Source organism: Oncorhynchus tshawytscha, linkage group LG23 (assembly GCF_018296145.1).
Source record: "Oncorhynchus tshawytscha isolate Ot180627B linkage group LG23, Otsh_v2.0, whole genome shotgun sequence".
NCBI classification, from domain to species: domain Eukaryota; kingdom Metazoa; phylum Chordata; class Actinopteri; order Salmoniformes; family Salmonidae; genus Oncorhynchus; species Oncorhynchus tshawytscha.
Genome location: NC_056451.1, coordinates 13,748,159 through 13,768,290, shown reverse-complemented (window position 1 = coordinate 13,768,290; position 20,132 = coordinate 13,748,159). Strand labels below are relative to the sequence as shown.

General features: G+C 40.1%; 1 protein-coding gene across 2 annotated transcripts; it reads left to right on the top strand.

Annotated features, from left to right (window-relative positions):
* Window positions 1–720: 720 nt before the first annotated feature.
* Window positions 721–18,910, top strand: LOC112222890. 2 transcript variants are annotated; one of them, XM_024385746.2, is made up of 7 exons: window positions 721–992; window positions 11,280–11,410; window positions 11,637–11,759; window positions 11,861–11,897; window positions 12,005–12,070; window positions 13,828–13,905; window positions 16,626–18,910. In XM_024385746.2, the coding sequence occupies exons 1-7, from the start codon at window positions 944–946 to the stop codon at window positions 16,739–16,741; spliced, it is 600 nt and encodes a 199-aa protein (XP_024241514.1). In that variant the 5' UTR covers window positions 721–943; the 3' UTR covers window positions 16,742–18,910. The 2 variants fall into 2 exon arrangements, with proteins under 2 accessions (XP_024241514.1, XP_024241513.1); XM_024385745.2 differs by having other exon boundaries at window positions 11,265–11,410.
* The last annotated feature ends 1,222 nt before the right edge of the window (window positions 18,911–20,132 follow it).

Here is a 20,132-nt window from a genome sequence, read left to right as displayed (position 1 = left end):
TAGTTAACTAGTGATTATGATCCATTGTTTTTTATAAGATAAGTTTAATGCTAGCTAGCAATTTACGTTGGCTTACTGCATTCGCGTAACAGGCAGTCTCCTTGTGGAGTGCAACAAGAGAGAGGCAGGTCGTTATTGCGTTGGACTAGTTAACTGTAAGGTTGCAAGATTGGATCCCCCAAGCTGACAAGGTGAAAATCTGTCGTTCTGCCCCTTAACGAGGCAGTTAACCCACCGTTCCTAGGCCATCATTGAAAATAAGAATGTGTTCTTAACTGACTTGCCTAGTTAAATAAAGGTATAAAAAAAAAAACGGCAAATCAGCACCCAAAAATACCGATTTCGGATTGTTATGAAAGCTTGAAATCGGCCCTAATTAATCGGCCATTCCGATTAATCGGTCGAACTCTAGAACAAACTAATAAATTGAAGTACCTGAGTATTTCCGAAAAATGCTGATTCTTACCTGATGCTTGTTAGGTTAACAATATAAGGAAAATGAGAATACCATGGCTGAAACCATCAATCTGTTCCTTCTGGTGAGATTTTAGGGAGGAATATTGATTTCTGAACCGTTGATGAAGCCTCGTCCTCCAACGAAGTAAGCAGCTTTTCCCTCATTTCGTGCTATCTTGATCGTTGGCCACAACTTGTTCCTTCTTTCTATGTCCTCCGGGCTGAGATGCTCGGCGAAACGCATACCATGGCTCTGAAGGAAGGCGTTCTTCCCAGCAGCTTTCCAGACAGCATCCCTGTAGAATCCGGCAGTGAAGAGGATGATAATATTGGTCTTGAATCGTTTTGCTTTCCCCATTTTCGGTGGCCTGTCCCCGGAAATGTCCCCGTTTTTAACTTTGCGGCTTCATTCACTCTTCTTCTACTAACTACTTGCTCGTGATAGTTTTAGAGAAAACTGCAGTGGAAAACTCAGCCAGAAGCTATCATGTATCAAGTGAATCCACAACATCACCACAAACGTCTTTTCAAGTCAGGTAAGTTACAATCGTTTGAAATACTAGCTAGTGCTGTTATAATGTCACAATTTATTATATAGATAGATGATCTGCTCTATAAGTTTTTAAATAGGTTATGCTAGCTAACACTAGCTATGTAGACTCAGTTAACTAGCTAAGTTAAGTTAGCTAGCTACTGTTATGGTAGCTAGGTTAAAAAACTTTCACATGTAAACATGCAGTGGACAGGCTATTTTGAAAATATGATTATATTAAATGAATGCACAATTAATTCTGAGAATATTTTTGTAGATTACAATTTTAATGGTTTGGCATTATAATAAGTAGTGTGAAAATATATTTAGAAATGTTCATGGATAACATTAGCAGTGGAGAGGAAGATGAGGAGGAAGAAGAGTGAAAGAGACAGAGGAGGAAAAGTAAAGATATGGTTACAGAGCCTGCCAATTTATTATTCCAAACAATGTTTTTGAGATAAAATACAGAAATGAGGCAAGCAATGGGAATCTGTTAACCAAAGTAGTTGATCTAATAGTATGATATTTATTAATACAGATTGGAGAGGAAGGAGAATGAAAAATGAAGGGAACTCACAGGAAAGGTCTTATATCTTGAACAACTAAAAACAGTAATAGTAATGACTGTAAACTTGTTTTTTTCACAATCTTTCTGATGTTTGGTACGGGGCTCGGTAAACAGCATATGTTCAAGCCGCCATCTTGGCACCACTTCACATCATGTAGACGTGTGTTCACATGGTGTTCATGTCGCGTGTAAGTTTATTATGAATGATCTTCCCATGAACGCCTTAAAAACGTCTACATGTGGTACACGTTTCGTGTTAGTTTAATTAAGTGTCTGTTTAGTCCATCAATTTCACTTGTTGATTTAGCTAAAATAGGCTTATCACCTCAATACAAAAATGATTAGGCTAGTTGATATCGAAGCCACCATTACTGTATAGATATGCCTATTTCTCGCATCAATACAAACACACAGGCTTTTTGGTAGGTATCCCCCTTTTCTTTGTTGGAGGTAGCCTAGTTCTCTAGTGGCGCATTCAAAACAACTCGGAAGTCGGCAATCTCTGACTTCCGACTTCAGTGCGTTCAAGACAACTGGGAACTCAGACTGGGATTTTTGTTTTGTTTTGAACAGTCATCCAACTCGGAATCTCTGGCATCTTTCTCTGACCTGAAAATCACTGATGTCATGATTTGACCTCGTCCCCCCCCCCACACACACTTTTTAACAGATTAACAGACACAATCACTGTCAACATGCAATCCTTCGTTTATACATTTCTGTGGAGATGTTTTATGATTAAAAGCAGGGTTCGAATTGAGGGGGTATGTGAGGATATAGGCCTTGTTAAGGAGATGTGCAAAAAGCATATGCTACCACTTGTTTGCTTAGCCATAGGAAAAGCAACGGTCCATATTTTATAAAGCGATCTAGGCTATAACAATGATAAACTCCAGGCTTATTTCCGCATAGTCTACTAGCATATCAAAGGTCTTGCTCAGCCTAAACATCACAGGAAAATATGCTTGGTTTATTAAATGCTCTGCAATGTAGAGCTATGCCTAATGCAAAATACAAAAAAGTTAGAATCGGTATGGGTCTATGCATTGGCCAAACAGTTTAAAAGATAAAAACATGTATTATTCAGGAGAATCCCATTGAATCAGGCTATTCATTTCAGTGCAGTTGCGTTCTTACGCATATCCTTAGACTAAACGGAACTGAAAACACCACAGCCTGTTTTGATCACAGTTCATGTTGAAACCTTAACATTTATGCTGTTTGTCAATGATTTAGCCCACAATTGCCTACAGATTTCATACACATGAAGACCTATATTTCATCTGGAATTGACAAACAAAAGCCTGACTAGGATCCCGACTTTCCCCCACATCATATTTGTTCCAATTAGGCTAAATGTATTCCTATTAATTTGCATAGGCTATCCATTGTGATTAATGTTATTTACCATCTGAACAGGCATCAGGGTAAATATAATACTTGAATAGGGAAACTGCAAATTCCAGGCGCTGCTGCCCTCTTTGTTCTGAGTGTTTGCAGTGCTAGTGTTTTTAGCTAATCTGTGTATCTCACATTATGTGCCCAGTATGATAGTGTTCTTGCTCTTTCTTAGCAGATAATGACATTAACAGTAGCTGTAGACGATGTAATGAAAAGTTAGAGGGTGGTTGGTAATGGAGGACATCAGGTGGATCCATGTCTGAGTGTTAGGCAGAACCCCTAGGTCCTGGAGAACAGAAGCAGAGTAAAGGGAACAGGGTACATAAGCAAACACACAGGTTAAATGATTATCAGGTATGTAAAAATACAGTTATTGAAAGATTTAATTAAAATGTTTGATTAGACATGCAATAATGTTAATGGCAGACAGAAAAGAAAGGATACCTGTCTAATATTTGATGTCAGTGGGGTTATAAGGGATGGTCCCTGGAAAAGATAGAGAGATGAGTTGTGAGAGAAACTCCAGCACGGGGTCATGACCACTGGAGTCATACACCTTAACAGTACCTACCTGGAAGTGGCGGTTACTTAACGTGACCCAGTGGTTAACCTTGAGATTGACTATTTGGAGAAACCCCTGTGCCAGTGTTGGTACTGCTGACAGAATGGTGATGCCGCCCACCACGAAGCGAGAGTTCGTAGAGAGCTATGAATGTTGATATATTTTATTGCACTGTTCATAGTGAGCGACACAAGGGTGCGCTCCTATCATTTAAATATAGCTGATTAGATTAGAATCTTGTTGTGTTTTCCTTTCTTTGACTTCCCTTATGTGCCTTATGTGTACCCAATTATTCTAAATGTAATGCTATTAATAAGCTTGAAATGTTTTCCTATTATTTTGCATAGGTTAATCATTGTGATTAATTATATTTAATATCTTCTGCTGTTTTATGAATAAACAGGCATCGGAAAAAACAACAACAAAAACGTTTCGATGCTCCGCATAGGCCCTTTGATTTTTCATTTGTTTTCCATGAATGATGACTGTATAGTGGAAGATTGAGAGAAGACGATATACTCGCGACTGGTGACTGGCTGGCGTGCAAAGCCCAGCATGATGACTCAATCATGATTTATTAAATTGTCTGGATGGCAGACCACCTGAGGGCGATCACAAGGTTCAAACATACCTTATCTGTGGCGATCTCTAAGAAGAGGCGTTCTCATGGAAGTCCTTGGGTCACTGGACGCCAGGGGAGGTGTGAAGACAGATCAACGAAATTAATGTGACTGTGTAAATTAAATTGTCATGTTTGAATTTCTCAAGAGTTCACAAAGAGTCACGAATTTGTATATATTTTATTGTACTATAAGTGCTATGGATTTATTGTTACACGGAGTGTTATTTTGTTCGTCGGGCAGCCGATAGTTCAACGAGGGAGCGACACAATGCGCTCCTATAATTTACATTGAGTTTATTAGATTCGAATCTGGCTGTGATTTCCTGTCTTTCGTTAAAACTAGCATAGTGCAAAGAAATGTTAATTCGGGTTGTGCGTGAGTTTCTGATTGAATTTGGTTAAAAGGACAGTGAATTTGTTCATACTTTGAGAACTTGCTACCAAGCTCGTGTGTATCAGAAAAAAACATTGTGTTTTCTCTTAGAGACTATTCTGAACTGAAGACGTGTTACCACGTTGTTTTAGCCTATTGGTGATAGTCATATACTCTGTGTAATTCTGTAATGTATAATGTATTTCATGTACACTGTAATTGTCTGAGTGTCAATTCTTTCATCCTATTAGTTAAATAGAGTAACTGCATTCCTCGTTTTACAGAGTCATTATTTGATTGACCAAATGCTTATAATTTAGAAGGTCTATTGGTAGTTGTTATTTACACATACCGTAGCATACTCTTGGGTACCACCTTGGCATCTCTGATCTGCTTGCCTCAATTCATTAATGCTAGAACATTGGTTGCCAGGATTAGTTATTTGTATCAAGTCTCTTAATAATTGCATAACGGTGTAAGTTAGAAATGTTCATTATAGTCATACTGAGTCAGTGATACAATGATTCACTATCTTGCTAGATCCTCCAGAGACGCACAGGGCCTGTTGCATTTATTTTTACAGAAAACCACGGCAATAAATGTGCTATCTAGATCCTAAAATGATTATTCCGCTGTCCCCATAGGAGAACCCTTTTTGATTCCAGGTAGAACACTTTGGTGCCTAGGTAGAACCACGTTGTGTTCCATTCTACAGATGGTTCTACATGGAACCCAAAAGGGTTGTTACTCGATCCAAAAAGGGTTATTTAAAGGGTGCTCCTATGGTAACTGCCGTATAACCCTTTGGAACCGCTTTTTCAACCAGTGTACTCAACAAGTTCAACCTGTTCAGTTTACACCATTTCATGTCTACTCCAACATCTGCCTGGTATTCAAAATAAAACGACATAAACACCACCACCTTTGAACGTTTTCGTCAACCTCTGCTCAGACTTAAATAGCAGTGTCCCAAGAACCTCCTCCTGTAGTGACTGTAGCATCCTCAAACTGTCCACCTTCTACCAAACTGCCTTCTCATACAAAGCAATAAATACATGAAATGGCCTCATCTGAACATGGATCAAGTCAAATCAGGCGTGCGCACACTGAATTTGATCTAATAGGTAACTGACATTTTTAATGCAACATAATACACACTAAAAATACATTACATTTCAATAGGTGCGAGAAGTTAGTTTGATTACTTTGATTAGATTATGTGTTTGTGTCTTTTACAAGTCAAATGTACACTTGCCTACTCAACTATCGACACCGTAAATAATATTGCCTACGTGCTTTCGACAATGCGTTATCAACTCGTTATCAACAAAAAAGTACTTGGACTTATAAACACAGTAGTAGTAAATTTTTCCTAACGATATCACAACTTAAATATAGCCTACTTAGTCCTCAATTGGATCAAGGACATCTTGGTAATTCTTTTCATCATCTCTAAAGAAACTATCTTGGGCAGACACTCGAAAACTCGAAAATAAATTAATGTCTGTGTCGCTGCTGTGCTCTCAAATACCGTGCCCGTCTCTCACTCTATCTGGATTCACTGGGAAGTCCTTACCCTAAACCATAAACTAACATTGAACTTAACCATTTTACATTTATTCTTGCCTCGTAGCCTAGTGGTTAGAGCATTGTGCCAGTAACCAAAAGGTTGCTAGATTGAATCCCTGAGCTGACAAGGTTAAAAAAAATCTGTCGTTCTGCAACCTGAACAAGGCAGTTAATCCCAATTTGTTCTTAACTGACTTGCCGAGTTAAATTTAAAAAATAAATAAAATAGAGGTAGGAACATCACAAGGAGCCCGAATAAGACGGACCCTCTGGGAAAGTCTATGAACTGCTCTATTCGACTGAAGGGACACCCCAAGGATACAAAATAGCAACTATGAACTCCTCTGAAAGCTGTGGACACAACTCTTATTGGTTTGGAACTGGTAACAACACAGTCTGTGATTGGCTAACAAAGTTTAGATCTGTATACAGCGAGATAAAAAACATACCATTCCATGAGGTGTTGAGGGAAAGACAGATATTTTTTTATTTTTTATTTCACCTTTATTTAACCAGGTAGGCAAGTTGAGAACAAGTTCTCATTTACAATTGCGACCTGGCCAAGATAAAAGCAAAGCAGTTCGACACATACAACAACACAGAGTTACACACGGAGTAAAACAAACATACAGTCAATAATACAGTAGAAAAATAAGTCTATATACAATGTGAGCAATTGAGGTGAGATAAGGGAGGTAAAGGTAAAAAAATGGCCATGGTGGCGAAGTAAATACAATATAGCAAGTAAAACACTGGAATGGTAGATTTGCAGTGGAAGAATGTGCAAAGTAGAGATAGAAATAATGGGGTGCAAAGGAGCAAAATAAATAAATACAGTAGGGGGAGAGGAAGTTGTTTGGGCTAAATAATAGATGGGCTATGTACAGGTGCAGTAATCTGGGAGCTGCTCTGACAGCTGGTGCTTAAAGCTAGTGAGGGAGATAAGTGTTTCAAGTTTCAGAGATTTTTGTAGTTCGTTCCAGTCATTGGCAGCAGAGAACTGGAAGGAGATGCAGCCAAAGGAAGACTTGGTTTTGGGGGTGACCAGAGAGATATACCTGCTGGAGCGCGTGCTACAGGTGGGTGCTGCTATGGTGACCAGCGAGCTGAGATAAGGGGGGACTTTACCTAGCAGGGTCTTGTAGATGACCTGAAGCCAGTGGGTTTGGCGACGAGTATGAAGCGAGGGCCAGCCAACGAGAGCATACAGGTCGCAGTGTTGGGTAGTATATGGGGCTTTGGTGACAAAACGGATGGCACTGTGATAGACTGCATCCAATTTGTTGAGTTGGGTATTGGAAGCTATTTTGTAAATTACATCGGCGAAGTCGAGGATCGGTAGGATGGTCAGTTTTACAAGGGTATGTTTGGCAGCATGAGTGAAGGATGCTTTGTTGCCAAATAGGAAGCCAATTCTAGATTTAACTTTGGATTGGAGATGTTTGATGTGAGTCTGGAAGGAGAGTTTACAGTCTAACCAGACACCTAGGTATTTGTAGTTGTCCACATATTCTATGTCAGAACCGTTCAGATGATGATGGACGGGCGTGATGTTGGACGGGCAGGCAGGTAGCAATCGGTTGAAGAGCATGCATTTAGTTTTACTTGTATTTAAGAGCAATTGGAGGCCACGGAAGGAAAGTTGAATGGCATTGAAGCCCGTCTGGAGGGTTGTTAACACAGTGTCCAAAGAAGGGCCAGAAGTATCCAGAATGGTATCGTCTGCGTAGAGGTGGATCCGAGACTCACCAGCAGCAAGAGCGACATCATTGATGCATACAGAGAAGAGAGTTGGTCCAAGAATTTAACCCTGTGGCACCCCCATAGAGACTGCCAGAGGCCCGGACAACAGGCCCTCCGATTTGACACACCAAACTCTATCAGAGAAGTCGTTGGTGAACTAGGCGAGGCAATCATTTGAGAAACCAAGGCTATTGAGTCTGCCGATGAGGATGTGGTGATTGACAGAGTCGAAAGCCTTGGCCAGGGCAATGAATACGGCTGCACAGTATTGTTTCTTATTGATGGCGGTTAAGATATAGTTTAGGACCTTGAGCGTGGCTGAGGTGCACCCATGACCAGCTCTGAAACCAGATTGCATAGCGGAGAAGGTATGGTGGGATTCGAAATGGTCGGTAATCTGTTTGTTGACTTGGCTTTCGAAGACCTTAGAAAGGCAGGGTAGGATAGATATAGGTCTGTAGCAGTTTGGGTCAAGGGTGTCCCCCCCCTTTGAAGAGGGGGATGACTGCAGCTGCTTTCCCATATTTGGAATCTCAGATGACACAAAAGAGAGGTTGAACAGGCTAGTAATAGGGGTTGCAACAATTTCGGCAGCTAATTTTAGAAAGAAAAGGTCCAGATTGTCTAGCCCAGCTGATTTGTAGGGGTCCAGAGGTAGGGGTCCGGTTTTGCAGCTCTTTCAGAACATCAGCTGACTGGATTTGGGAGAAGGAGAAATGGGGAAGGCTTGGGTGAGTTGCTGTGGGGGGTGCAGTGCTGTTGACCGGGGTAGGGGTAGCCAGGTGGAAAGCATGGCCAGCCGTAGAAAAATGCTTATTGAAATTCTCAATTATAGTGGATTTATCGGTAGTGACAGTGTTCTTATTCTCCATGGACTTTACAGTGTCCCAGAACTTTTTTGAGTTTGTGTTGCAGGAAGCAAATTTCTTCTTGAAAAAGCTAGCCTTGGCTTTTCTAACTGCCTGTGTATATTGGTTTCTAGCTTCCCTGAAAAGTTGCATATCACGGGGGCTGTTTAATGCTAATGCAGAACGCCATAGGATGGGATTTTACCCCATTTTCTCCCCAATTTCGTGGTATCCAATTTTTTTTAGTAGCTACTATCTTGTCTCATCGCTACAACTCCTGTACGGGCTCGGGAGAGACGAAGGTTGAAAATCATGCATCCTCCGATACACAACCCAACCAAGCCGCACTGCTTCTTAACACAGCGCGCATCCAACCCAGAAGCCAGCCGCACCAATGTGTCGGAGGAAACACCGTGCACCTGGCAACCTTGATTAGCGCGCACTGCGCCCAGCCCGCCACAGGAGTCGCTGGTGCTCGATGAGCAAGTGACGTCACCGATTGAAACGCTATTTAGCGCGCACCGCTAACTAAGCTAACCGTTTCACATCCGTTACATCTGTCACAAGACACCTTCACTGGCCATATTTTTATTTATTTATTTTCTTCCCAATTTCGTGGTATCTAATTGGTAGTAGTCTTGTCTCATCGCTGCAACTCCCGTACGGATTCGGGAGAGGCGAAGGTCGAGAGCCATGCGTCACCCGAAACACAACCTAACCAAGCCGGCGGTTGCACAAAAAGAGATCTGAGCAAACCATACCCCAAAATATTTGAATGAGCTGCCGCACCTACAGAGAGGAAGAGGCAAAGCGAGAGGTTTCACTCGCCAAAATCTGTCCAAAATAAACCCAATGCCCAACGACTCCCATTGTTAGGGTGGAAACATGAGCGTCTCGCCATTATTAAGAGATATCTGTTATCACTAAAAGAGCAAAAACACTTTTTGTGAACTGCAAAGAACCATTGAAGGGCTCAAAGGGTTATTTGTCATTATGGTTCCACACAGAACCATCACCCAGTTTCTTAGTGTGTGACTTTGGTAGTTCGAGTAATTGGGCTGTGTCAGATTAGGTTACATCTCACGCATGCGTTGGTAGGCAAATTAATAAAAAAATACATCCCGAAAATAGTTCACGCATGCTGAAAAGGGGATATCAACAGCCGCCTAGTCATACCTAATTTAGGACATGCCGTTTGCATTGTAATGTAGCTAATCTCATTCTCAGACACTTCCGCCCAAATGCGCGAAGAGTCCGGTGGACCAACGTGTCAAGCTTGGCCTTCATTAGCCAATATAGAAATATTGTGAGACTCCTGACACAGGCATCGGTTTAGTTGGCTTAATCCACCAACCAATCATCTCCTACAACACCTTCCCCCTAACCCTCCATGTACACGTCTTGTGCGCACCACAAGTTCCTGCCAGGTGTAATGATACTGATGGTTTGTATGGTTGTTGCTACTTTTTTATTTATTTATCTGTTATTTTACCAGGTAAGTTGACTGAGAACACGTTCTCATTTGCAGCAACGACCTGGGGAATAGTTACAGGGGAGAGGAGGGGGATGAATGAGCCAATTGTAAACTGGGGATTATTAGGTGACCGTGATGGTTTGAGGGCCAGATTGGGAATTTAGCCAGGACACCAGGGTTAACACCCCTACTCTTACGATAAGTGCCATGGGATCTTTAATGACCTCAGAGAGTCAGGACACCCATTTAACGTCCCATCCAAAAGACAGCACCCAACACAGGGCAGTGTCCCCAATCACTGCCCTGGGGCATTGGGATATTTTTTTAGACCAGAGGAAAGAGTGCCTTCTACTGGCCCTCCAACACCACTTCCAGCAGCATCTGGTCTCCCATCCAGGAACTGACCAAGACCAACCCAGCTTAGCTTCAGAAGCAAGCCAGCAGTGGTATGCAGGGTGGTATGCTGCTGGCCAGTACCAGTTGTTGACAACTGTAGCATTTTAACTATGCCTAACCCCAACTCTTTTCCTAACCTTAACCCCATTCTCCTAACCCGCTATGTTAATTATCTTAACCTGCCACGTTAGTTATCCTAACCTGCTATCTAGACAAACCTTCAGTTTGTGATTCGCAAAAATTCAATGATGACAACTACTTTACTCAGTAAAGTCACTCCCTCTATTCCACATCATATAACTCAGTCAAGCAGTAAAATCAGAATTTAAAAAACGACAAAACAACACTTTATGAAACAGCGCTGTGAAGAGACACAGGCACACACACAGCATTCACAAACACATGCTAACACGGGCACTCTACACACACATCAGAATATTGTTATTTTGCTGTATTATGGATTTTGTATTGTAGATGTATTATGGTAGAGTAGTGTGTTGTATGTATTTGTGATTGGACCCCAGGAAGAGTAGCTGCTGCCTTAGCAGCCCCTAATGTGGATCCAGAATAAATCCAAATAGACTATAATGACCACCTCCGTTAAGCTGACACTGCCTAGTATGCTGCATAATACAGTGGCTTTAGGTCGACATGATCCTTTCTTGGGGTGAGGTGGATTCCCATCCCTCATGTCCTTTTTCTTTATTCACTTTTCAGTCTCTGTATTCTCAGTCTCAGTGTGCGCAGCCTCAGTAGGGGAGAAGCTGGTTTCCTACACATGTCAAGAGGGTACAAACACACTTGAAGCACCATTTGGAGCAGTGGATCCCCAATGTGATCAGAGCTGGACCACTGGCAAAAAGGTAATCTATTTTCTACAGCGTGTAGTCATGACAAGTAGATACAATGTGATAAAGATATCTTTATTAGAGCCATTTTTTCTTCACATATCACCATTGACAGTACGAAAATTGCTGCACTCACTACTGTAATTCACTCTGGATAACAGCGTCTGCTAAATGACGCATGTTATGGCAGGGGCCATGTCAATTGAGACATGACATGTGAAAGATTATTTATTCACTACAGCCCATTGCCTACTATGAAAATGGCAAAGGTGAATGCAGTTTTTCATGCGAAGAAGTGATCTCTGGCAAAGTCATCCTCCGTGAATGTCCCAATGTCACATTAACTATTGGTTGCACCACCAAGGTAGGTCAACTCATACAATTCACCTTCCTCTTCTCTGTTACTGCCTACCAAATGCCAACCTAGTAAACATTTCTAAATATTTCCACCTTTCTCTTTCACAGGATGGGGTATATGAAGAGACCAGGCTGCACTTCTCAGGTGTGGTTGCTCCTGATGTTATTGGTGTATAACACAACATACCATTGATGTTCATATAAAGCGTTGTTGTCATCATATTGCTCATGTCACTCTTTTTGCTCCATCAGCGATAAGCAGACCAGCTGTCTCTATGACATCCACTAACACTGCAAACAATCATATCGCACATTATGGTAAAGTATATATATTTTTTAAGATAATTAATTATGTGGTATTCTGGGTTCGAGCCCAGGCTCTGTCACATTCGGCCGCGACCGGGAGGCCCATGGGGCAATGCACAATCGTCCGGGTTAGGGAGGGTTTGGCCAGCAGGGATATCCTTGTCTCATCGCGCACTAGCGTCTCCTGTGGTGGGCCGGGCGCAGTGCACACTGGCCAGTTGTACGGTGTTTCCTCCAACACGTTGGCTTCCGGGTTGGATCTGCATTGTGTCAAGAAGCAGTGCGGCTACGTTGGGTTGTGTTTTGGAGGACACATGGCTCTTGACACATGGCTCTTGACCTTCGCCTCTCCCGAGTCCGTACGGGAGTTGTAGCGATGAGACAAGACTGTAACTACTACCAATTGGATACCACGAAATTGGGGAGAAAAAAATACATTAAAAATAAGGAGAGCATGTCACACCACAGACACAAGTGAATGATGTATGTGCTCTACAATAACGATGGCTGGTCGAAGAACCACACTTAGATGATTCGTTGAGAGCCATGAGACAAAGAATACAAACACTTTTTATTGCAAAGATACACCCCCTTAGTCTACATGACAAACAACAGATGTGTGGAATGGGTCACAAGGTTAGGATTCGTGTAAATTATTAGTATCTGCTGTAAAGACTGTTCTCATTGTGTAGAAACCAGGGTCTGGCCCCCAAAACAAGACGCAATACAGTTCTAAGAGACCCATATTCTGTTGCATAAAACAACCATTTGATGCAATAACAGTTTTATAACAATCTTGTAATTTCGTTCTCACAAGAGTCACTCTACAAATGATAACAAACCCAAACAGGTCTATAATAGATTAAAAGACAAAATGTGTTACAACTTCCCACGGTCTCCCCTTATTAATAGTGAGCGTACAACTTTCAAACAATATCCCATACTCTTCCCAACACCGAATCATCTAAATTCTGATGAGCACGATAAAATTAGGATATTTTTCTATAAAAATAAAATACAGTTACTTTATGAGTAAAGTAGGAAGCCCAGGTTGCAATAGGCAAAAATATATTGTGTCATGTAAGGAGTGTAGATATTTGGCCTGGTGAAGCGGTTTTATGGGCTGACTGAATGGGAGCTGATATTAGAGTTTTTCACTCTGCTGGTCTTGGCAGATTAGCAGTCCTCATTGTCCAAGACAGAATCAAGACTGAGTAAAAATGTATCCGACACCGAGACAATCAATACAGATGTAGGATCTTAATTGTATCACTTTTTTCTTTGAAGAGGATTTGCATGTACAGCTTGTAATTCCCACTTTTAAAATGTCAACTTCATTTTCCCTAACAAAACATGTATAAACCCCTACAGAAAATGTCAATTTAATTATAATCCACATTTATAATCCACATAGTTCAAATTCCCTGCTGTAGCAAACTGGCTCAAATTTAAGATCCTAAGGTCCAGACCAGACTCAAGTTCTGTTCCAAACACAAAAACCGAATATACAAAACACAGTGGGATATGAAGAGGACAATACCAGGTGGGAGAACGACACACTTCTTTTGAGTTTAAAATAAAGACAAATTGTAGGAGACCCTCCCACAGTTCAGAATCATTAGCATATTTAAGCAATAATGCCTGAGGGTTGTCTAGAGCAAGAAAGTTGTCTCCACTTCTCTGGTAAGGTTTCCTTCGATTTCAGTGTCTTATACCATTAGCCATTATTTTATCATATTGCTCATATTATTTATTTTCTCCTTTTATAGGGATAAGTGTCAGCAACCAAGCTTTGCCTCTGAAAACTGCCAGCACTGCCTCTACAAACGTTCAACATGCTCATTATGGTTAAGTATAGAGTTTTATTTTATTCGTTACACCAGTGGTCTCCGAACAGGTCGATCGCCAAACAATTCTTAAAGTACATGCAATTTTCACGTGTTCCACGGCAAACTGTCATAAACAAATCTCACAAGTATCAGACACTGCAAACTCCCAGCTACTTACTATCTAACAAATGCAACATTGACATTATCCAACACCTGGTTATCCACTATTGTCTTAAAAGCCAAACCTAACACAATATATGCCTATTACCTCAGCCCCAGTCTGTCTATTTGGTGCTCGAGTCTGTCTATCGTGTGTAGTCAGTGGATGTGATACAGAAATACTTTCCCCAAAACCTTCTCAATTAAATTAACTGCAAAGTAGGCTTACCTGGCAGACTTGTCTATACCATGAGTAAGTACAGTGCATTCGGAAAGTATTCAGATACCTTGACTTTTAAGGCTGTAAAGTATTATTTATTTTTTATTCTAAAATGTATTCAATATTATTTTCCCCTCATCAATCTACATACAATACCTCATAATGACAAAGCGAAAACAGGTTTTTGTAAATGTTTGCTAATTTATAAAAAAAATAAAAAAAACAGATACCTTATTTACGTAAGTATCCCTTTCCTATGAGACCCGTTTCCATTGATAATCCTTGAGATGTTTCTACAAATTTATTGGAGTCCACATGTGGTAAATTCAATTGATTGGACATGAATTGGAAAGGAACACACCTGTCTATATATGGTCCCACATTTGAGAGTGCATGTTGGAGCAAAAACCAAGCCATGAGGTCAAAGGAATTGTCCGTAGAGCTCCGAGATAGGATTTTGTCGAGGCACAGATCTGGGGAAGGGTAACAAAAAATGTCAGCAGCATTGAAGGTCCCCAGGAACACAGTGGCCTTCATCATTCTTAAATGGAAGAAGTTTGGAGAGCCTTCCAGAAGGACAACCATCTCTGCAGCACTCTACCAACCAGGCCTTTGATGGTAGAGTGGCTAGACGGAAGCCACTCCTCAGTAGAAGGCATATGACTTCCCCCTTGGAGTTTGCCAAAAGACACCTAAAGACTCTCAGACCATGAGAATCAAGATTCTCTGGTCTGATGAAACCAAGATGTAACTCTTTGGCCTGAATGCCAACCGTCACGTCTGGAGGAAACCTGGCACCATCCCTACGGTGAAGCATGGTGATTGCATCATCAGCAGCAAGGACTGGGAGACTAGTCAGGATCGAGGGAGAGATGAACGGAGCAAAGTACAGAGAGATCCTTGATGAAAACCTGCTCCAGAGAGCTCAGGACCTCAGACTGGGGCAAAGGTTCACCATCCAACAAGACAACAACCCTAAGCACACAGCCAAGACAAATGCAAGAGTGACTTCGAGACAAGTCTCTGAATGTCCCGATTTGAACATCTCTTGCGAGACCTGAAAATAGCGTTGTTCCCCATCCAACCTGACAGAGCTTGAGAGAATCTGCAGAGAAGAATGGGAGAAACTCCCCAAATACAGACGTGCCAAGCTTGAAGTGTCATACCCAAGAAGACTTGATGCTGTAATCGCTGCCAAAGGTACTTCAACAAATGACTGAGCAAAGGGTCTGAATACTCATGTAAATGTGATATTTCTGTTTTTTATTTTTAATACATTTGTTAACATTTCTAAAAACCTGTTTTTGCTTTGTCATTATGGGGTATTGTGTGTAGATTGATGAGGAAAAAAATATGAAATCAATTTTAGAATAAGGCTGTAACAAAATGTGGAAAAACTAAAGGGGTCTGAATACCTTGTGAATGCACTGTATATCATTTGTATCTATTGTGTTATTTGCCAACTTTACCATTAAATGAGCAGCAGCAGTACTGAACTATTGATTGACCAGCACATTAGATGGCACATTCCTCACTTGCTAGATGCACAATTAAAGAGCCAGATGTGCAATAAAATGGGGAATTACACTCAACAACAAAAAGTTTGTTTTCTACCCAACTTTAAAAATCATGATCTTCTGATGTAAGGTAATCATTGACATGGAATCAGAACATCCAATTGTATTGTTTCTCTATGAATAATTGTAATTTTGTGAGTGAAAAAGCAAAACAAATCTAAAACCAGGAGGGGGTAGGGTGAAGAAATCACACATTTTGTAGGGCCCCCCTTAGAGTTGTTTATTAACCATTATTTTACCATGTATATTGACAGAAAAACAGTGCACTACTTTCTCTTGTACACTAAGGACCTGGGGAAGAGTTGCAGGGTAGAGGAAAAGAATGTGCCTATTTTTAAAAGCTAGAAAAAATGAGAAGCTCATGACATGTTTTATTTTCCAGAAAGTTTGGAGAACTCATGCTTTTTACATTTGGGGATAGATTGATAGCACAAACATGTGGAACTGTTACATAAATATAAGTGGAATGCAACAAAAGTGAATATCAGTTTTACAACCATCTACTGTATTGTGTATCATGAATCAGCTCCACTCCAATATCTCATAAATTCTTGATGTTCTTCACATGGATATATTAAAATTAGATGTTTTTAAATACCATACAAGAAGCCTTTTTGGAAAAATGTTGTACTGTCATAATAATAATAACTTAAGTGCTTTTCATACACTATGCTCAAATCGCAATGTTACCTTATTTGCGGGTGAACTTCCTCTCTTGAAGCATCTCCAGTTCCATATCCCATTTATTTATTGACAAATGTTATGCTCTGTTTATATTTCAGGATTAATTATATTCTCGGTCCTGTCACCTCTGGTTATTGTGATCAGCGTGATCATCAGCCGTTACTGCAGATCTCGTTCAAATGAAGGTGAGGGGGCTTCATCCATGGTGTTGTAATCCCCCCAAAGGACCTAGATGACATCTATCCTGTCAATGAAGAATACTGAATCAGGCATTATCTTAAAATTTAGCCAGTAGGATTATTGACAGGTAATCCTTTCGGGACTGCTGCTCTACCTCTCAAAAGGGAAAGAAAATGAGCTTTTAGACCATGTAGGTTTTTAGTTTCATTGCAGACAAATTAAAATGATGTAGTTCTGTGAAGCACTCAATGTTGTGCACTTTCCTGCATTCTCTTTTAATTCCAATACTCGAATAACCCCCTAAACTTGTTTACCAGTGATGCAGGAGACGTTGGCAGTCTTTTTCCAAAGCAAGAACTTCATTTTCACCTAAGACAGGAAGGAGAAAAGCCATAGATCTTTTTTGGTGAAAATGTGTTCTTGCTGCTAACATTTGAAACTGCTCTGCATCACAATGCTGGGACATACAGCTAGTGTTGTAGTATTAATGTAGTAACAAGTATTTCCAATCTATTTATTGCTGAAAGATGTATAAGTGTAAAATGAGGAAGGTATGGTATTTCTAGGTATTTTTGCCAACAGTACAGTAATTGTTACACTACGTTGCCGTTTCTCTCTTACATATTTGTGAAAAAACTGTTAATATGACAGTTAGCTACAGTAGATGGTAGCGATGCCAAGCAGTAACAGAAAGCACTCAATGTTAATCAGTTCACCTTGGGCTTGGAAGTGATGAAATGAACCAGCAATTGGCGACTTACTCGTCCGAAATCCTAATGCTATTGAGTAAGGTAGTCAACCTGTGGGACCAGTCTCTATGGCAAGACTTGAAAATGGCTGTCTAGCCATGATCAACAACCAACTTGACAGAGCTTGAAGAATTTTAAAAAGAATAATGTGCAAATATTGTACAATCCAGGCGTGCAAAGCTCTTAAGAGACTTACCCTGAAATCGCTGCCAGAGGTGAAGCTAACATATACTTATGTAAATTAGATATCTGTATTTCATTTATTTATTCTAAAAACAGGTTTTACATTTGTCACTGTGGGTTATTGTGTGTAGATGGGTGAGAGAAAAAAATCAGGCTGTCACAACAAAATGTGGAATAAGTCGACAGTGCCTAAAGTATTCTTACCTATCGATTTTAGAGATGCGGTAACAGAAAGTGCTCAAGGTTAATCGTTCATCTTGGGCTTGGAGGTGATGAAATGAGCTGGCAATTGGAGAGTTACTGGTCTGAAATCCTAATGCTGTTGTGGCATGAGAAAGGTGCTGTGGGACCAGTGTCAAAATTAGCAAGGATAAAAATGTTAAAAGCATTTTATTATCGGTTATCACATTTCATGGACACTTACCAAACATCTGTTATTCTAAATCTTCTTATATTAACTGACAAACTGAATTTGATACACACTAGTATTACATGAGCTGCAAATAAGCTTTATTTCTTTTTTAGGTCTGTTGCTTTGCTTTTGTATGTATTTGTATTAACAACTGCTAACCATGTGTATGTGACCAATAACATTTGATATGATTTAATTCTGTTAAGATTATTATTATTATTATTGTGAATTAATGTGTTGTGTGCTATGATCACACGGGTGTCATGAAAAAAATGTCACTGTTATTGTATATGACCCATATCCATGCACTCCTCATGTCAAACCTGTCCTGTGATATGGTGATGCAATAAAAAAACAAATATTTAGTTCTATAGTATTACATTTTTTTAAAGCTACATGGAATTTTGTAAAGGATTTTCAATGCTTAGATCAGTGGTGTAAAGTACTTTAGGCCAGGCACCACAGGTGAATAGGCATTTTTTTAAGTCTTTAGTCTCATCAGACTGAAACTTTACCAGTTGAAAGTATACATAAATCCAAGATATTATTGTATTACAAGTTCTAATTATTTTAAAATAAAAATATGCAAATGAGGCATATTACAAGAATCTGTTTTTTTTACACATTGCTTCAAGGTAGAATGTGTTTTTGTATTATTGTGATAAGACATTCAATGGTCAGACTGTGTGGAATAATGGGAATGTACGTCCTTTGAAGACTGAGAAAAATGAATTGGCGCACCAGGAACATGTCATTTTGAGAAAATGGCCGATACAGACTGGCTAATGGAATTAAAATGTACTTTCCATAAATATAATCATGTATGTCACATTAATTAAAAATAAACAAAATATACCTTTTATGTTTCAAGCAATAGAGCATATCCTTTGAATACTGGTCTGTTGGGCAAATCTGCAGTTTTGGGCAAGTTCTCATATCACTTTGCTCAGTTTCTCACATACAAGGCTTTTGTATGGCTGTTGAAATGTGCAGAACATTTATCAGCTATGCCTGCCCCATATCTAAGGCCCTCTTTGAGTTGTTGCTGGTGCCGCTTTACTTTCTTGACTGTCATGTGACCTGCGCCTACGCTTGGCACACTCCCATTGAAGCAGCATCCGCTCTCACAACTCCTTGCTGATTGCTTCCAGTGTCACCAAAGTGCTGTCAAGCAACAATTTGTTCATCACATTTGATATAGCAGTGGCTCCCTCATTGAACGTGGCTACTGCAATACTGGCTGCTCCGTCAATGTGACTTTTGCCCACAAAGACAATTTTGGGGCATCGCAACCATATTACAGAGTTCAGACATTCATTTGAATTCTGGGTTCCTCCATGCTACATTCTTTTGAGGACATTATCATTTGACATGCTATGATATACAGGTACCATTTTCTGTGCAGCCTCTATTAAAAAATGTATGCCCTCCAAGGTTTTTGTGACAGGGTGGATCTTCTCCTTTTTCTATGGCTCGCTGGTACCAGCACCAATGCACACACCTATCCCTTTGGTTGGAAGTGAATCCACTCTTGTGCCAAGTGCCATCGAAGGATACATGAATGTCTATGATGGCATCCTCATCCTCCTTCTGCAACTCTGCTATGTCTGGGTCTATATCTGCATATGCTCTTCTAATTATCTTTGCAGCACTCTCCATTGACTGTAGCCCTCTGAATTTCTGAAACTAAAGTGGGGGGAAAATTACTTATTATGTCTGTCAACATTACAGTCATAACTGCATGACTAAATATCAGCATGTTATCCTATGTAAATATCAGCATGTTATCCTATGTAAATATCAGCATGTTATCCTATGTAAATATCAACATGTTATCCTATGTAAATATCAGCATGTTATCCTATGTAAATATCAGCATGTTATCCTATGTAAATATCAGCATGTTATCCTATGTAAATATCAACATGTTATCCTATGTAAATATCAACATGTTATCCTATGTAAATATCAACATGTTATCCTATGTAAATATCAGCATGTTATCCTATTTAAATATTTGCGTATCAGCATGTATTTACTTTATGTAAAGCTAATTTCTCACTAATCACATCAGGCTACAG

Coding starts and splice junctions, on each gene's coding strand:
- LOC112222890 (XM_024385745.2), top strand. CDS start 944: ATGTATCAAGTGAATCCACAACATCACCACAAACGTCTTTTCAAGTCA. Junction 12,071..13,827: donor CAATCATATCGCACATTATG/GTAAAGTATATA, acceptor CTCCTTTTATAG/GGATAAGTGTCAGCAACCAA. Junction 13,906..16,625: donor CGTTCAACATGCTCATTATG/GTTAAGTATAGA, acceptor TTTATATTTCAG/GATTAATTATATTCTCGGTC.